The sequence below is a fragment of the Lissotriton vulgaris genome, chromosome 11, assembly GCF_964263255.1.
Source record: "Lissotriton vulgaris chromosome 11, aLisVul1.2, whole genome shotgun sequence".
Classification (NCBI taxonomy): domain Eukaryota; kingdom Metazoa; phylum Chordata; class Amphibia; order Caudata; family Salamandridae; genus Lissotriton; species Lissotriton vulgaris.
Window position 1 is genome coordinate 411078994 of NC_141699.1, and position 18159 is coordinate 411097152.

The following is an 18159-nucleotide window of genomic DNA, read 5'->3' on the forward strand; positions in this document are numbered from 1 at the left end:
CAGTGGGAACGGTACTTTGTGTAAGAGACTGAATATTGTGAAATCTGCAATGCTGCTGCAGCTACTAAATTATTTATTTAATCACAAATGTAAAGCTGCACCGGTCTTACGTGAATAAAAAATGTACTTTACATTAGATTTCTCCTTTTTAATCAAATATAGAGGTGATATTGGCTAGAACCTGGGATGCAGTCTTGTTTTGTGGAACTAAGCAATTTGGCCGGGTGTATGTTTGTGATGCAACACACATTAAAAAGAGAGGCTGGGAAAGTTGAGATTGCTGGCAACCTTTTCTTGAAATCCTCAAACCCATATGCCGGATATTCACGTACGTAAGAAGTTCACACAAAACTACTGTCTAAAGGCAGTTCAAGTCAACATATTAAATTAATGGTGAAATGTTTAATTTAATATTCAACATGTTCAAAACCTGGTCCACTAATATATTTGCTGTTAACAATAATGTCCCATATAGTGTAATAGAGACATTTGCTGTTACCTGTAATATACCATATGGTTTGTTTGATATGCATTCACAGAGCAGTGAAACCCTATATCAATGTGGCATTTTGCATTCCGTGTATGCTGGGCATGAGTCATTTTTTACTTTGGAGATATAATTAATAGGATCACGGTCCAATCTCATCTACTGGTGGCTAAGTGCCAAGAGACAAACCAAAGTCTATAGAAAAGATGTGTTGGAGGATTCCAGTCTCACTCAAGAGTTCTGGCTGTCAAATCCTACAGAAGGTTCGTAAGTTGGCCAGTTGTTGACAGGGCATTTGCTAGACCAAGCCTATTGTCTTTGTTATGCATAAGATGCAGGAGATTTAGTAGAAGACAGCAATTTTTGCCTACTTCGGGTGCTCTGGGGGGCCCAGTGGCCTTCTGTTTTGATGTATAGGCAGGTGGAAGTGATGTCTGCTTAGGTTTATGTGTGATGGAAAGAACCTTATGAGGGTTCCGCTATTTTCATATATTGATCTTTAAAAAGTGTGGCATTCTAGCTACTGTAACGGGCAGTTGATATGATATTGCTCTTGAATGGTTTGTGTTTAATGCATTGAAGTGCCATACAGGGTATAGAGCAATCAATCAATCAATCAATCATAGACATTTATAGAGCGCTCCACTTACCCGGAGGGTCTCAAGGCGCTAGGGGGGGGGGGGGTGGCTGCTATTACCCGAACAGCCAGGTCTTGAGCTTCTTCCTGAAGGCGAGGTGGTCTTGGGTCAGGCGCAGGTCGGTCGGGAGGGAGTTCCAGGTCTTGGCGGCCAGGTAGGAGAAGGACCTTCCTCCTGTTGTCGTTCTTCGGGTGCGGGGGACGGCGGCGAGGGTGTGACTGGCTGATCGGAGGTGTCGTTTGGGAGCGTAGAAGTTGATGCGGTTGTTGTTGAGGTAGCTCGGGCCTTGATCGTGAAGGGCTTTGTGTGCGTGGGTGAGAAGACGGAAGGTGATTCTCTTGTTTACCGGGAGCCAGTGCAGGTCTCTTAGGTGTCCGGAGATGTGGCTGTGTCGTGGGACGTCGAGGATGAGTCTGGCTGAGGCGTTCTGGATCCGTTGGAGTCTCTTCTGGAGCTTGGCGGTGGTTCCGGCGTAGAGGGCGTTGCCGTAGTCCAGTCGGCTGGTGACGAGTGCCTGGGTGACAGTCTTCCTGGTCTCGGTGGGGATCCACCGGAAGATCTTCCGTAGCATGCGCAGGATGTTGAAGCACGACGAGGAGACGGCGTTGACTTGCTTGGTCATGGAGAGGGAGGAGTCCAGGACGAAGCCCAGGTTGCGTGCGTGGTCTGTCGGTTTGGGTGCGGTTCCCAGGGCGGGGGGCCACCAGGAGTCGTCCCAGGCGGAGGGCGAGGATCCCAGGATGAGGACTTCCGTCTTGTCACTGTAGACAAACGGAACGTTTTATACTGAGTGAGGTGTGATGGTTGTTTTTGTGGTGGTGAAGTGTGAAGAATGATGGGATAGGTTGGACGCTATCATAGGAGTAAGAAATGTTTAAGTTTCTGGGTGTGCTGGAGATGTCTTTTGGATGGAGATGGGTGATGAAGTGATGGAGCAGGATTTCACAAAACGAAACCTGCTCGGAGCAACACGCCCAGAATACGTACTAACAGTAAGTAGAAATGTAAATTAACATGCACCTTACACATACACATGGGAAAAAGCTTTGTGCAAATCTACACTTACGTGAAATAATATATAAAAGGACTAAAACCCTAGGCAGCATGTGCAATTCGTAGATGCGTGCTGTATCCTGCTTCAGAATACTAATTAATGCCGCCTTTCCACTTTAAAAGCTTATGCTAGGTAATGTTACCTGGGAATAGTACGTGGGAGGGGTGGTACACAGTGAAAACTACATTGTTATACAATTAATAAATGTTTATTTGCATTTACTGTAGTATGCTGGACGCGAACCCCAACAGAGCCGACAGAAGCAAGACAAATACGCTGTGCTCAGCAGCAAGAGTGCCCGAGTTGAAGGACATGAGTCCCGGAACATTTGTCAGTTTTTCCAAAGAACATGGTCGATCATTGGATCGGATGTCTCTTCACTGAAGATGTTAAAATGTTGAATTAACTTCATCAAATTGTATCATTTGAATGTAGTATGAATGAAACTGTGGGAACAGGAGTTAGGAAAAAGAAATGTCTAATGCTTGGGGTGAAGTCACCATAGGGTGATAGAACCACTTACTGAGACGGCCAATCAGCTGTTAGAATATGTGAATTGTTGCAACTTAGGTGGGATGGAAAGGGGTATTGAACGGTATAATTGGGATGCCTTTAGGGGTGTGGTTTAGACTGACAGGGAGGAAGAGAAGAAGGGGGGGATGAGTCGCTAATCGTCGGTTTGCAGAAAGGCCTAGCTTTCTTGTCTTTAACATGTCTCGAGTCCTGTCTACTTTGTTGCCTGATCCTATCTCAGGGGACTCTCACCATTACCTGGGCCAGGGGGTGGTTTTCCCACAGACCTACTAGGTTTGTATAATCGTACATGCAAATGTATTAGTCTGAAACTTTTGCCTCTTCACCTATCCACTCCGCCATAATATTGTTTCTTGCATAATATTTGCTGAACTTAATCCATCCCCTCCATTACATGGTTACCGTACATTTTGATGTGAGAAAAGAATGTGCTTTAGTTACATTTAATGACAGTTTCGCTCCTTTGATGAAGTCATTGTTTGTATTTGTGCCACTTGCATATGAGCATTACAGAATTCTGAACAAAAATTGATAAACTTTATTAATCTTACAGAGAGTCTGTGGCTTATTCAAATATACTGATTAAATAAGTTAGATGTGTCATATAACTGCCATCAACTCTTCAATTAATTGGTCCATCGACCAAGTGGAAGGAAAGTTGATGTATAGGTTAGAAATGTATACTGAAGATGTTGACTATGAAATAATAAAATAATAATCGACATTGAAAACTGTAATCATTGAAACAAAATTGACCCCAGCGTATCAGGGATGTGGGTGAATGTGTATGGGGAAACAACCTTCACAACGCAGTCATTATATCGCATTACATTTAGCTCGCAGTCATTACATCGCAACATCCATTACAACGCATGTCACTACAACGCATCCATTACATTGCATGTCACTACAAAACATGACACTACAACGATTGCCACTACATTGCATGTCATTACAACGCATACCATTACAACGCATAGTACCCCTACACTATCCAACACTTACCCTACTGTTGCACCCCCTGGAGTTAGAATAATAATTTTTACCCTACACTATCCAACACTTCCCTTAAACGCAATGTAATGGTATGCATTGTAAAGGTATAATGCGATGTAATGGAATGCGTTGTAAATGTAGTTTTAAAAAATTTGTTGTAGTGGTATGCGATGTAAATGTATGCGTTGTAACGTCATACATTCGTGTATGGGCCATTGTTTGAGATATTTGTAAGTATTGATCCCTGATCAGATATTAGTTTGTACTGGATCAGAAGTATGTAGCTGAATGTTACGGTATGTTGTTGTGTAATGCGTAGTCGATTTAGCAAGAAAAAGTAGCACCATGCCAATTGGGTAGGGAAGGGGAGTAGGTTAGAGGGTGATGGTTATGTGCAGAGTAGGTCAAGTGGGTCACTGTGAGAAGAGAGAGAGGCTGCGTGAGGAGTGGAGCTATTAAAGCAGGAGAGATGAAAGTAGGTTGATCAGGATTGAGCAAGAAGTTTTGGTGTTAGAACGGAAGGAAAGAGGTGGCTGAGAGAAAAAGAGCACATAGATCAAACAGTTTTCGTGCCAATACATCAAATCAATGATTGAAGGGCTGAGCAGAGACGAGGAAAGAGGATTTAGGTGGGGTGTTATTAGGAGACGAGGGAGATAATACAGCAAGAGGGAATAAAGAGGTGGTGAAAAGAGGTTGAGTGGGAAAAAAAGTAAAGTGGGGGGTCTGAAGAGAGACTAAAGGAAGAACACGCATTCTGGGGTTAAGGTTCCAGTTTCCTCCACAAAGTGACAGCCACGTCTCCATCTGGTGAACAATATTCAACCAGTTCAAATTGAGCTAGTGAACCAGCATAGAAGGCTCTCAAATCATAAAGATCCCCAGAAAATGTGTGATGGCCTGAAGGGCCCACATACATCATTAAACATTCAGGCCTTAAGACAGACACTCACAAAACACCCTCAAACAGACCTATCACCCACTCCAAAGTGCACAAGACAACCTCTTTGCTCTACAAAACAAATACATTATTAATACTCATCTACTTGTAATGTGGATATTAGGAACTGTAAAATGTATTTCATCAGTCTCTTTTAAACATTACCTGTGATAAGTGAATAGTAAAAATGCCCACATCAGTTAGCCACCAAACATTTTACAACATGAAGGGTCTACTTAACCCCTTTGATGCTGATGACTAGCTCAGCTCGTCATCAGCCACGGGTGACGTGTGCGGATGACGAGCTGAGCTCGTCATGTAACGCGGTTATTCGAAAACAGCTGCACAGCGCAAAAATAACCGCAGCAGAGATGCGGTTAACAACACTGAAGTAGTAACAGTTTATATTAAGTAAGTGTGTCAATTATGCATGATTAATGTTTTAGCACCATTACACTCTCCATATACAACACAGATATTTTAGAAAAACATAAAGGGATGCCATTTTTGTAACGAAATAAAATAAAAGGACTCTCAGCAAACTTGACCAACATTAGTAGCACTATGTGGGAAAATAATTCTAAAATAGACTAAGAATCCCTCTATGAACACCTTCAGCCCAATAATTCTGGTACAAATGCTTGTGTAAAAACGTTCAGTTTCATTACAATTCAGATCAGGGTTAGTGCACTTTCACCACACTCATCCTTTATGTTTACCTTTCCTGACTGAGGATCTTGTTTGAACAGGAATCAAAGCTTAATAGGTAACTCTGGACAAACCTTCCTCCCCCTTTTACCTGGTATGTCCCTCTGTTCCAGTGATTACAGTGCTTTTGGATGTTTATGAGAACAAAGGACACTAGCTAAAAATATGTGGTGGCTGGGGTTCTCAATACATGTGAATTAATTGTGTTTAAAAAGGTTCATTTGAGCAAGCTTTATAGCCACTTTAGTTTATTAAGGCTTTTTTATGACATCTTTGAGAAGTTGGTTTATGAATAGGGATGGATAGTTGTCCACCACAAGTAAATGTAAATGTAAATGTGCTTCGATTTATATAGCGCGCTTTAACCCAGGGGTCTCAAGGCGCTTGCTTAGGGAACCCGTCCTGGTATTCCCCTGTGAGATACCCCGGCCGGGTATCCACAAGGTGAAAGCCAGGCATCCCGCCGCGAGGGGCCGTAGTGGAGATTAAGCAAGCTATTGCCCAGAGTCGCAGAGTGTGACCCTGTGAGTCGAGTAGGCACCGGAGCGAGAATTGTCAACTCCATGGAATTTTGAGCCCGAGACCCGTCGAGGCGGGGAATCGAACCCTGGTCCACGGCCGATCTCAGCTTCCGGGTCTGCCGCCTCTAACCACTGAGCCACGCTTCTCCACTAAGTATTAAAGGCACTCTCTTGTTAGCTCCAGTCAAAGGTTCCAGTAATTTAAACCCAAGTTCAACCCCTGGTAGCTGTGACACAAAGACAGGTTTAACTTAATGAAAATGTGTAAAGCATTCAGAAGTACCAGAACAGTTAAAAAGTAAAGATACCCAAAACAATAACAATCTGACTCCAAATTAGAGGATTTGAGTTACATTTAATGAATAAATGACAACAAAGAAAACCAAAAATCCAGTAAGAGGAACTGGAGATATGAATGTTAACAAATTGAAGTGAAAATAGAGCCAAACAGTGCAAAGTGTCAATAGAAGTCAATGTCCACGGTAGACTGGTACCAAGGTGCGATTTGATGCAGACTGTGATGGAGCTGTGGTTGGACACAACAAGTGGATTGGTCCAGCTGAAAAGTATTTAAAGGACCTTATTTGAGTTGAAAATCCTCCCCTCGTAGGTAGAAGCTGAAGCTGTAGCCATTACAGTGGGACCTGCAGGTCAGGTACAAGAAGCAGGTGAGTCCCACTAATGCTCTGTAACTTTTCAGTTTTCGGGCAAAAAATCTTCTAAATCAACGCAGAAAGGGACTTTTCATTTTTTTTTTAGGGGTGCGTAGATCTCTGCACAGGACAAATATGAAATTCAATATGATGCTGTAGAACTGCAGGTTGGATACAACGTCATGGCAGGGAGCTCCAGAGCAAAAGGTCTTCAATTTTTCCCAACTTGTGTTTCCAAATATTATCTGCTGACCGATCAAACACAGGAGTACACATCTGTAGCCCCTGGGACATAAGAGGAAGGAATTTAGAGACTCTAGGGTTTCAGGCAAAGGCCAACAACAATGTCCAGTCCAAGTATAGTTGCCACTGGTCAGCTAGTGACTTTCTTAGAAAAAGGCCCATTGAAGCTTGTTGTGCCCATGAAGTTGATCAGGTCAGCCAACTGACCCATGGGGTCAGTTGAACCAGATAGAGTAGTACAGTCCTTCATGGCACCTCTAAACATAATAGTGGGTGTAATCACCCCAGGTAAGGGACCAATTTGCCACTAAATCTAGTATTTAGGGGGGGATCCCTTAGACTCTGAAACTAGTTTCTGCAGACTTAAAAAGAAAGAAGAATGCCCTCGGTCTCTCTTGAAACGCATTGGGCCTTTCTTCGAATTGGACCTCTGCACCCATCCACCTCGGCGCGGCTGCTGGTGTAGACTTTGTGCTTACCTGACCCTTGCCCTCTGCTGACCTTAAACCGTGAAGGCTGGAACTGTAGGTTGGGTACTTATCAGTGAAACCGCATTGTTGTTTTCCTCTACAGTTGCACTTCTCAAAGACTAAAGTATTTTTCCTGAATAACAATCTTACCTTTTTGAGAAGATCTTGGTATTAATATAAAACTCAAACAAAAGCTTATTTTTATAAAGTTGGTGTGGATCTCCTTTTTGGTTAGTGTTTCCCTTATTGGTCAATGTGTGTGCCATAAATGGCTTCAACTCTTCTGAGGCCATAGGATGCTTGTCCACAATACCACAAATAGGACACTTTGGGTTTGCATCAATTCCCCAGCTCGGCGGGTCTTGGGCTCAAAATTCCACGTACCTGATAATTCTCGCCTCGGTGCCTATTCCAATCACGGAGTCACACTCTGCAACTCTGGGCAATAGCTTGCTTAATCTCCACAACGGCCCCCTCAACGCTAAGGATGCCTGGCCTCCACCTTGGGGGTGCACAGGAGTGGACGCCTCACAGGAAAAGCCAGGATGGGTTCCACAGCGGTATTCGTACAAGCGCCTTGAGACCCTTGCGGGTGAGTAGTGCGCTATACAAGTATCAATTTACAATTTATTGACCTTTCTGGGGGAATATCTGGACTGTGCACATTATAACGACCTAGTGGTATATCATATGCCGAGCCAGCTTCCTACATGTGGGTTGTTGTCTCCAGTTTCTTTCAGCCAATCGTAGCAGTCGCCTCTCTTTGTTAAGGTCTTCATTGAACAAGGATCTGGAAGGGACACTTCTTGTTTTTTTGACTTTCAGAGAGGCTACTGTGTCAAAGAGTTCTGCTATATTTGTGTTGCAGAGGGCGGTGAGGTAATCGGCAGAGGGGAGGTCGGGTGTGAGAAGAATTTGGGAACTGACTAATGCTTTTAACTCTGCATGGGTGATTGAATGTATGTTCCTCGCCCAGTGCTTGGGACGGATGGTTTGGGGTGAACCTTAGGTTGGATCGCATTGAGATCAAAAATAATTAGGTGGTTATAAGTCCAGTCAGTGTGTAGAATAGAGGAGGGATAAGGTGTTTTAGATCTGTTAAGTCTTCCAATAATTGTGGTTTTTCAACTGTAGGGTGATAGATGAAATAAACTTTGATGTGATTGGGGCCTTTAGAGGTGAGCTGAGCCCATAAATATTCACAGGTAGGGTATTTGGTATTGTTGAAGGGAGTTGAGCACAGCTCTTTTTTGTGTATGATCGTTAATCCACCACCAATGTGATCCTTGCAGTCACAACGAATGATTGAGAAACCCGGTGGGGTGAGATCAATAAAAGGGGATCAGTGGTCATTCAGCCAGGTTTCGGTTAGAAAGCAAATGTAAATTTTGTGTCGTAGAATGGTTCCAACTTTGTCAGTGGCATGCCTGGCTGCTGTTTGACAATTTAGTAGCATGCAGCAAAGCAAGGGTGATGATCTTGAACCAGGCTGGGTTAGATGGAGGTTAGTTGGGTAGGCGGTCGGGGAGGGCGGGTTATGCACATTGTCCTACAGATGCCAAGGATGTCCACGATCTTGTGGTGGCAAGGTTGGCTATGAGCATTTTAATATGTGTTGCTCAGCATTTCAATTTCCTCTGCGACATTCCAGTTGTGGTGTGTCCAGGTTTAAGGTGGTGATGTGTAGGGCAGAGGTATTCAAACTTTTCCAGGTTGAGCTCCCCAGCTGAATTCCCCCAGATGTTGGGCCCCCCCACCACCCGACCGAAACCTCGGAAATCCGGCACACCACATGATCGACTTCAACGTGCACACCACGGGCCATATCTGGCAAACAATGCTCAACACAACAAGAGTGCCTAGCAAACTGCAGGCCTGTGAGTGGGTGTGGCGAAACGACAGAGGCGTACCACACAGCTCAAAACACAATCCTCCAAGGCAAAGGAAGTCATCACAACCCTCCCCATCCATCATGTACACCTTGTCATCCACCAACTCCCCCACCATTCATTCCGTCCCTCCATCTGTGCCCCAACCTCATCCAAACCCCTTCAACCACTTGTAAACCCATCCACCATCCATCCCTCCATCCATCATCTCACCCATCCATCCCTCCATCCACCCCCTCACCCATCCATCCATCATCCATCCATTCACCCAATCCATCCCCTCACCAATCCATCCACTCTTCCACCCACTCATCTATCCAACCACTCACCCCTTCACCCAAGCTATCCTCCCACTCATCCATCCACTCCTTCATTCATCCATCCACTCTTCCATCCATCCATTCCTCCACTCACTCACTCATCCATCCAACCACCCACCCTCTCACCCATCCCCCCACCCACTCATCCATCCACCCAGTCACTCATCCGTCCACCCACTCAACCCCCCACTCATCCATCCACCCACCCATCCATCCATCCATCCCTTCCGCTCTCCACCCTCCCCCCACTCATGTATGCACTCTGACCCATCCATCTCCATGCTCCTCTCCTCACCCATCCATGCACACACCTGCCCATCCACTCTGCCAATCATTCATCCATGTCCTCACTGATCCATCCATCCATCCATCCTCCCTCCCTCTCTCTCTCTCCATTCCCCCCTCACCCAGCCACCCATCCCTCCATCCACCCTTCACCCATCCACCCACCCACTCATCCATCCACTCATGAATCCATCCATTGACCTCTAACCCACCCCTTCACTCCTCCATTCATCCCCCCGTCCATCCATCCTCCTCAATCACCAATCCATCCCCACATCCACCCCTTTACTCATCCATCCATCCATCACCTTTCTCATCCATCCACCCACCCACCGACCGACCGACTCGTCCACCATCCACCCCCCATCGATCCATCCACCATTTCACTGATCCATCCATCCCTCCACCCATCCATCTACCCTTCCAACCATACACACATCCATACACTCCCATCCAGCCATCCCTCCACTCATGCATCCATCCTCCCTCCACTCATGCATCCATCCTCTCTCCCATCATACATCCACCTCTTCACTCATCCATCCATCCCCTCACTCATCCATCCACCCCCCCCACCCATACATCCACCATGTCACCCACACATCCACCATTCCACCCATCACTCCACCCATACATCTATTCACCCACATGGCAACATAACGGACGTCTGGTGGCCGGCTCCACCCGACATCCCTCACACATTTGATGATTCAAATTCGAATCTGCAGACCAACATTCCTGAACACAGACACTTCGGTGCCCCACACAAAGATCCTCATGAGTTGATGACCGCAGACCAGAGCGGACGCTTAAATATTGCTTCATAAACCTTCTAGCTTTTCCATGAAATTCTTTATATAAAATGCATCATTTTCACCACTTTTTTCAAAATGTTCTCTGTGTGAGAAAACCCCTGAACCCTTCTTATGTTAGTCGGGATTGGTCACTTCGTTTCCTCCCTACATAAAAACTCAGCCTCAACTTTTACGCCCCACCACTTTAAAACGACACCAGCCTCCAATCTATTTCTACGTGGCTCTTCTGGAAGTTGCAAGAAGTGCTTGATGCTCACTTGACCTCTGCTCTGCCTGTGTTTGGCTCTTTTGGTGAGCAGCTCGAGAAATCTTAAACCCTGGACATTGAGAACTATACATCTCAGCTTCGCCCGGGCACAGACAATCAACAAAATACAAGGGGCGGGATTCTGTGTTGAAAAGCTTGTGCTCCCCTGCCCCTAGACCAGGGTTCTTCAAACTGTGGGGTGCTTCATGGGGCCAAACCCGGATTGCAACCTCTCCCTCCCTTCCCAAAATAACTGAAGGACTCTCCCCCCCCCCCCTCCCCCTGACTCCCACCCCCCTTGAAAGGCTGGGGCCCTGGGCCAGAGCCCACCCCGTCCGTGCCTCAAACCCTCTTCGGAAACCTTCACTCCCTTCTGGGAAGAGCTAACTCTCCCAGGAGGGGGCCAATTCACGACAGCTTCAGCTGCAGTGGAAGGCAAAGGGTCTCCTCTACTACAGCTGAAAGCGTGTCTGTTTGTGTGCTTTTGTTTTTAGCAGAGGAAACTCCTTGCCTGCACTGCAGCTGAAGCTGACAACTCTGTGAATTAACCCCCTCCTGGGAGAATTACCCAGACAAAGGAACGGGCACAAAGGGAAGATCGAAGTGGAGCGCGCGCCCCCCCTTGGATGGTGCCGCGCCCCCCCCAGGGGGGGGCGCCCCATAGTTTGAAGAACCCTGGTGTAGGGGATAGTTTGTCTAGGGGTGTAGGATAGGGAGATGAGAGTGGATGTTTGTGGCAGGATTGGTGTTTGCCGTAGAGGTAGGAGGTTGAGGTAGGAGGTTGAGGTAGGATGTGACTAATATTTGCGTCCTTGCGCAGTGATGCTATTTCATCCAGTATAGTGTTGATTTTGAGTTCCAGGCGGGCAATTTAAGTGATCAGTTAAGAGGCAGTTGGGTCCGTGGTAGGGAGTGGAGTATGATGGAGCTCATTCGAGTCTGGGGTGGAAGTTAAGGTAGTATCCAGCCTGATGTGGTTGGAGGACTGAGGGGATTCAGGTGTGATATATAAATCAAGCTGGGCAGTAGAGGTGTGCCCTGGAGAAGGGGACAGTAACTCTGGAAGTGAAACAGAAGCTTCAAGATGTCTGGGCATGGAATAGGCTTTAGGGTGGTGGTGGAGACAATGCGTGGGGGAATGGGAGTAGAAGGTTCCGCTAGCATAGGAGGGTGTGCATGGTTAGTTCTGTGGGAGAGGGTGGAGGTAGGCGTGTATGACATGGTGGCGGATAAAGAAAGGAAGTGGCGATCATAATTAGGTTCTGTTCAGAGGCTTGGATTAGCATGTTCCCATTTCTGTAAACGGTAATAGAAAGCCCCCTGTTAAAGTTCTGAGAGGGGGATATCGTTAGCTTAGATCCATAAGGGACGTTGGTAGCATTAGTTACGTGAAGGTGTTGCAGGAAGTTCTCTTTCCATGTGGTGGGTTTCTTGGTGTAGGAGATGGGTCCAGTTTTAAGGTCTCCAGTTGTTGGACTGCAGAAGATGTCTGTTTTTACAGTCTCTGGATGTTCTTTGAGGATTTCGTATTTGAAGGTCTTGGCAGCATGTTTGAAGAGTTTTTGTGGAAATTTATTGCATTATGAGTTGGGGGCGTATATTTCCATGTCAGTACTGCGGTAGGACAAGGACACAGCAGTGGGCTCCTAACCTTGATGTGATGCTCAGAAGTTGCATCTATAAATGTAGGGTGTGGAGAGCACAGATAGAAGAGGAAGGGCACCTTTATCAGTAGTAAAGAACAGCTAGTCTGTGACAACAGTGATTTCCAGGGCTCATTTCCCCCAGATTTTTTTCTATTTTCTCTTCCCAGAAGTATTAATCATTAGTCTCAGCTTGTTTCTTTAACTCCAGTGCGGTGGAGTGAGACCGTGAGGGAGTTGAACTGCAATGAGAGGTATCCCGAATTATACGGTCCCATCGGGAGTATGATAGAGCAGGGGTTAAGGGGTCAGCAGCAATACGGACATGTTAGGCTGCATCGGGCGGCCAGCAGGTTAGCAGGAGAGCAGCTCATTGGTATGTGAGAGACATCAGAAGCACCAGCTCCTCTCCCCACACCAGTCTCCAGCCTGAAAGGATAGGGCTTTCTCCCAGCTGCTGAGCCCAAGCCAGGATGACTGCTGGGTGCAGAGCCAATACCGGGGAGCTGCGCCGGTGAAGTGCGGCAAGGCCAGCAGATCTGTTGGTATAAGACCAGCTACGGAAGGCTGAGCCATTGGAATAGCAACACCCCCAGCCACCATTAATCAGTGATTTTGTGTGTGCACTGTTCTTCAATGAATCATTGAGGGAATCCTAGAAGTTTAGATTTAGTCCATAACTCTGAGGGCAATAGTTGACAGAGGCAGGCAAGAAGCGTTGGTATTAAGGTGCAGGGGGCCTCCTGGAAGATTTGGTAGTATTTGGGCTGTTTCGGCAATGTGGGAGGCCTCAGCTTCCGCTACCCAGTTGCACGCCCAGGCAAAAGCAGAAGGTGGCATCTCTCCAGCATCCCCAGGAAGATTTCTATGAGTTACTTTTTCATAATATTTGTTAAAAATTTAATATAAATCTGACTTTATCATTGGATTTTTTTTTAATAACTATTAAAAAGAGTGGTTTATTTTTCAACAGGTCATTTTCCCACAGTTAGCAGTATTCGTTTTTTAATCTGTACTCTGAGTTTTTATATAGAACAGTTAGACCTGCCACTGGGAACGAAGCTTTTAGGGCATTGTCACTGTAGTGGGAACATTAATTTCCTACATGTTCCACTTTTAAATACCATGCACCTCATCTAATAGTCTGCGAGGCCTACATAGGAGTGACTTGCTAATATTTAAAGGGGAGTTTTTTACCTATCAGAAATGGTAATTTTAACAGGTTGCACTGCAGTTTTAAACTACAGAAGTCAGTATATCATGGTTAGCCGGGTCTGGTGGCTCAGTGGACTAATGCGTCTACTGCAGGGGCATGTGTTCGACCTCATGGTCACAGGTTCAAATCCCGGCGGGTCCACTCAGCCTTTCATCCATCTGAGGTCGATAACATGAGTACCATTGAGTTGGGTAACAACAAACATCTGTTATTCAGCGCCAAGATACCCGTAGTGGTGAACGTGCGCTTTACAAATACACATGTTATGTTAGGTCTAAAGCCATGTCTTCCTTGTCACATTAGTGGAAGGCCAATAATTGCTGCAGTTCACGGGTAATATTTAAATTTCCCTGGCACTGGTTCAGTAGCTACACCATATAATATAGTCGTATAGGAAAGTTTAATACACCAATCAGGGATTAACCAATTTCTACATGTTTTAGGGGTCACAGCACATACATTGGGCACTGCACTACAGTGCCCCCTGTGCGCAAAGCCTGAAAACCAGCAACGCAATTAGCAAGAAAATGGGGATGACCATGCAAAAAAAAAAAGGCATTTTCTCACAAGGAGTTTTTATTATAATGCGTTTGTAAATAATTTTGTAAATTATTTTGATAATTTTAGTCATATACCTAAAAGCACCGTATCATAGAGACCTGGTATGTGTAGATAAATTGCAAACAGTGAAATCAACAGACTAGAGCTCTAATTCCAGCATTTCCACGCAGTGAGATTGTGTGATCTTGTTCAAACCAAACTCTCTCAGCATATACGATAACTAATGAAGAGAATCCTGAGAATTTAAAAACAGACTTTTCCCGGTAATAAAAAAAAAAAAGAAAGCATTTGCAGGAACTGGCCATTTCCTGATAAATAAATCTAGTGACAGACTACTAGTGGTGAAGTTTTGGAAGTTGGTTTACGGATGTTATTGTAGCATTCCTCTCAGATGGCAACATTACAGCAAACTCAAAATTACAGTTACACTATGTACTTCATACCTGATTCTATCTGGACGCTGCTGCGATTGTGCCACGCTACACCACATCCTCTTCCCCTCTCCCCCCCCCCCCCCCGCCCCCTCCACGAGTCTTACTCTATGGGCAAAAAAGAAGTGCGACAGAATGGTGGACTACATGTGAGAACAGCAATAGTGACACAAGGTAAGCAAGGGGCAAGGTAAGTTTAAACTATGGCAGAAAAGCAAATCTGTGTTTGACGCAATGCCCTTCTAAGTCACCCCTGTGGATTTATTTTATCTGCTGGTGTTTGTCACTGTCGCCCAACCTACTTTACCTGCCAGTGTCTGGCACCAAAGGTCTTCTCCCAGTCATGCGGAGTCCTACTGCTGGTGTCAGAAATTCTGCCCCGCCAAAATGCCCTACCATTGCCTGCAACTCTGGATGTCTCAGCTCTCTCTGCTGTCTGGCTCCAAGTAATTCATAGCTCCAGCTGTAGGTCTCTGGCACGCTTTTCTGCTACAAATCCTCTACCAGGTCTGGCACTAAGTAGTGCCCTATAACCCCTGTTATACATCCCAGAGTCAGAATGGAATTGGTGGAGGGCAGTGAGCAGAGTGTCAGTTCTGTGAGCATGCTATAATTGCTGAGTGCCAAAAACAAGCAACCTATTGGTGAAGAAGCAATTCTCTGGGTCGTTATACTTATCCAGTACCATCTCGGTGAACACTTTTTTAAAACACACCTGAAATCTTTCCAATTCGCCGGTGACTGTAGATTGTGCATAGCCCATTGGTGTATGACATCGTTCAATACACTGATGAACCTGCTGCATAGATGCCCCTTGAATCTCACAGCATTCAGCGCTGCAACGGAACATCTTCCCCTGTGATAAACAATTAAATAATGTAATTCTCATTAATTGAAATTTGACAAACTCACAAAACAGGACTCTCAGAGTAAAGTGACATTTTAATACAAAGAGGGCTCCTTAAGTTTAGACTTGCCATCACAAGTTGTGGGTATGTTCAGTTTTCCACTGGATGGGCAAGTATGGCTTTACAGATTTATAGAGAAGGACAATAATAAAATGAAAGGTAAATATTCCTAAATGTCAGCAAGCAGAGTTTATTAATTGAGCAGAAGATGATGACCTCAGGGTCAATTAACTGACCACAAGGGAAGCAATGACTGACGTTTTGCCTTTTTTCACCTAAAGGCAGTGGCAGTCAAATAAACTACACAACCAATTGTGGTGGAAGGGAGGGGAATACAAAGAGTACACAGGACAACAATGCATCACAGTAAATAGGATGAATTTAGTTAAATCCAGATTGAGGTGATTTATACAACAGAAATTACTTCCTTATCAACATCTACTAACAAGCATTTGCTAATAATAATGCAACGCCAATAGCTCAAACTTTCAGTAATGTAAGACCTATTGCAGTCCAAATGGATCGCGGCACTCACGATCTAGCCTTAAACATCGTAAGCTAAAGCGCGGGTGCCACGATTGCTTCAAAAGTAAAGAAATAGAAAAAAAATATCTATTTCTATTCTTTTGAAGTAAGCGAGGCACCCGTGTATTAGCTTAAGATGTTGAAAGCTAAAGCACAAGTGCCACGATTGTAACAAAAGTAAACAGATATAAATATGGCAGCTGCACGCTTCCTTTTCTATTTCTTTACCTTTGATACAATAGCGGCACTCGTACACATTTGTTTTCTATTTCTTTACATTTGAAGCAATCGCTGCACCCGTGCTTTAGCTTAAGTAATTTAAAGCTAAAGTGTGGGTGCCATCATTGTATGAAAAGTTAATAAACATGAAAAAAAGGCTTGCAGCCACTTCGCAAACGCAACTAACACACAAAAATAAAAAGAAGAATAGCGCGGCCGCCATTATTAATGTTGAGGCGTGCCGTGCTGCTTCCATTTTCATTTTTTAAGAGCGCTGCAGGAGAGCTGTTATTTCAGAGAGAAAGGCATTTAAGAAAAATGTGCTCAAGACAATATTTAACAAGCATTTACAATGCAATGGTCTCGGCAATATTATAGGTAGAGCTATTGGAATTGCTCATTATTTTTTTTATCTTTTTTGTATCCCTAAATAAATCGCCTTGTCATTTGTATTGGCATTAGCTTTGTATTTTGCATATGTGATACCTATTGCATTAGCAGAGAGCGAGTGAGGTATTGAAATAGAGAGAGTGAGGTAGTGAGAGAGAGTGAGGTAGATAGAGAGTGAGGTAGTAAAGAGTGAGGTAGAGGGATGTTGTTAGGTAGTGAGTTAAGCATAGAGTGATGTTGTGATGTAGTGAGATAGAGAAAGAGGTAGTGAAAGAGAGTGAAAGTGAGTTAGTGAGATAGAAAGAGTGAGGTAGTGAGATAGAGTGATTGAGGTAGTGAGTTAGAGAAAGAAAGTGACGTTGTGAGGTTGTGAGCTAGAGAGTGAGGTAGTGAGAGAGCGAGGTAGTGATGTTTTGAGAGAGAGAAGTTGTGAGATAGTGAGATATAGTGGAATAGTGAGGTAGAGAATTATGTAGTGAGAGATGGGTAGATAGAGAGTGAGGTAGTGAAAGAGTGAGGTAGAGGGATGTTCTGAGGTAGTGAGATAGAAACAGTGAGTTTGTGAGGTAGTGAGATAGAGTGAGGTAGTGAAAGAGTGAAAGTGACTTAGTGAGATAGAAAAAGAGAGAGTGAGGTAGTGAAAGAGTGAGTTAGTGATGGAGTGATTTTTGGTGGTAGGGAGATAGAAACAATGAGTGATGTTGTGACGTAGTGAGATAGAGAAGGATTGAGGTAGTGTAAGAGAGAGTGAAAGTGACTTAGTGAGATAGAGAGTGACGTAGTGAGTTGGAGAGAGTGAACTTGTGAGCTAGTGAGCTAGAGAGTGAGTCAGCAAGAGAGTGTTGTAGTTATTTTTTGAGTGAGTGACTTGTGTTATAGTTAGGTAGTGAGAGTGATATCGAAATAGAGTGATGTTATGGAGAGAGTTAGTGAGAGAGAGATAGTTTTATAGATATAATTCAAGTAGTGATGTAGTTATTTTTGTTTTGTGGGAGAGTGAAGTAGATATAGAGTGAGGTAGTGAGAGAGAGAGAGTAAGGTAGTGAAAGAATGAGGTGAGGGTGAGAGTTGTTGTGTTGTATTGAGATAGAAACAGAGCGATGTTGTGAAGTAGTGAGCTAGACAGAGAGTGAGGTAGTGTATGAGAGAGTGAAAGTGAGTTAGTGTATTTGAGAGAGAGAGAGTGCAGTAGTGAGATAGAGAGAGTGAAGTAGTGAGTTAGAGAGAGAGTGAAGTTGAGGGGTAGTGAGAGAGTGATGTAGTGAACTTTAGAGAGAGTGTGTCGTGATATAGTGAGAGAGATAGTGAGATAGAAATAGAGTGAGGTAGTATATAGAGAGAGTGTGAGGTAGTGAGAGAGTGTTGTAGTGAATTTGAGAGCCCTCTCTCCTCCTCCCTTCGAGGGCTTTATTGCCATGGAGATGCCTTATTCTAGCTGTAACATCCACCACTACCTCAGATATAAC

General features: G+C 44.6%; 1 protein-coding gene across 1 annotated transcript in view; it reads right to left on the reverse strand.

Moving 5' to 3' along the window:
- Nucleotides 1–18159, reverse strand: part of TIMCC (TIM double twin CX3C motif chaperone) — a 38190-nt gene that overhangs the window by 1932 nt on the left and 18099 nt on the right. Inside the window, exon 2 of the mRNA XM_086943474.1 lies at nt 15367–15507. Coding sequence (XP_086799600.1) covers nt 15367–15507 — 141 coding nt within the window. The remainder of the gene's footprint in view (nt 1–15366; nt 15508–18159) is intronic.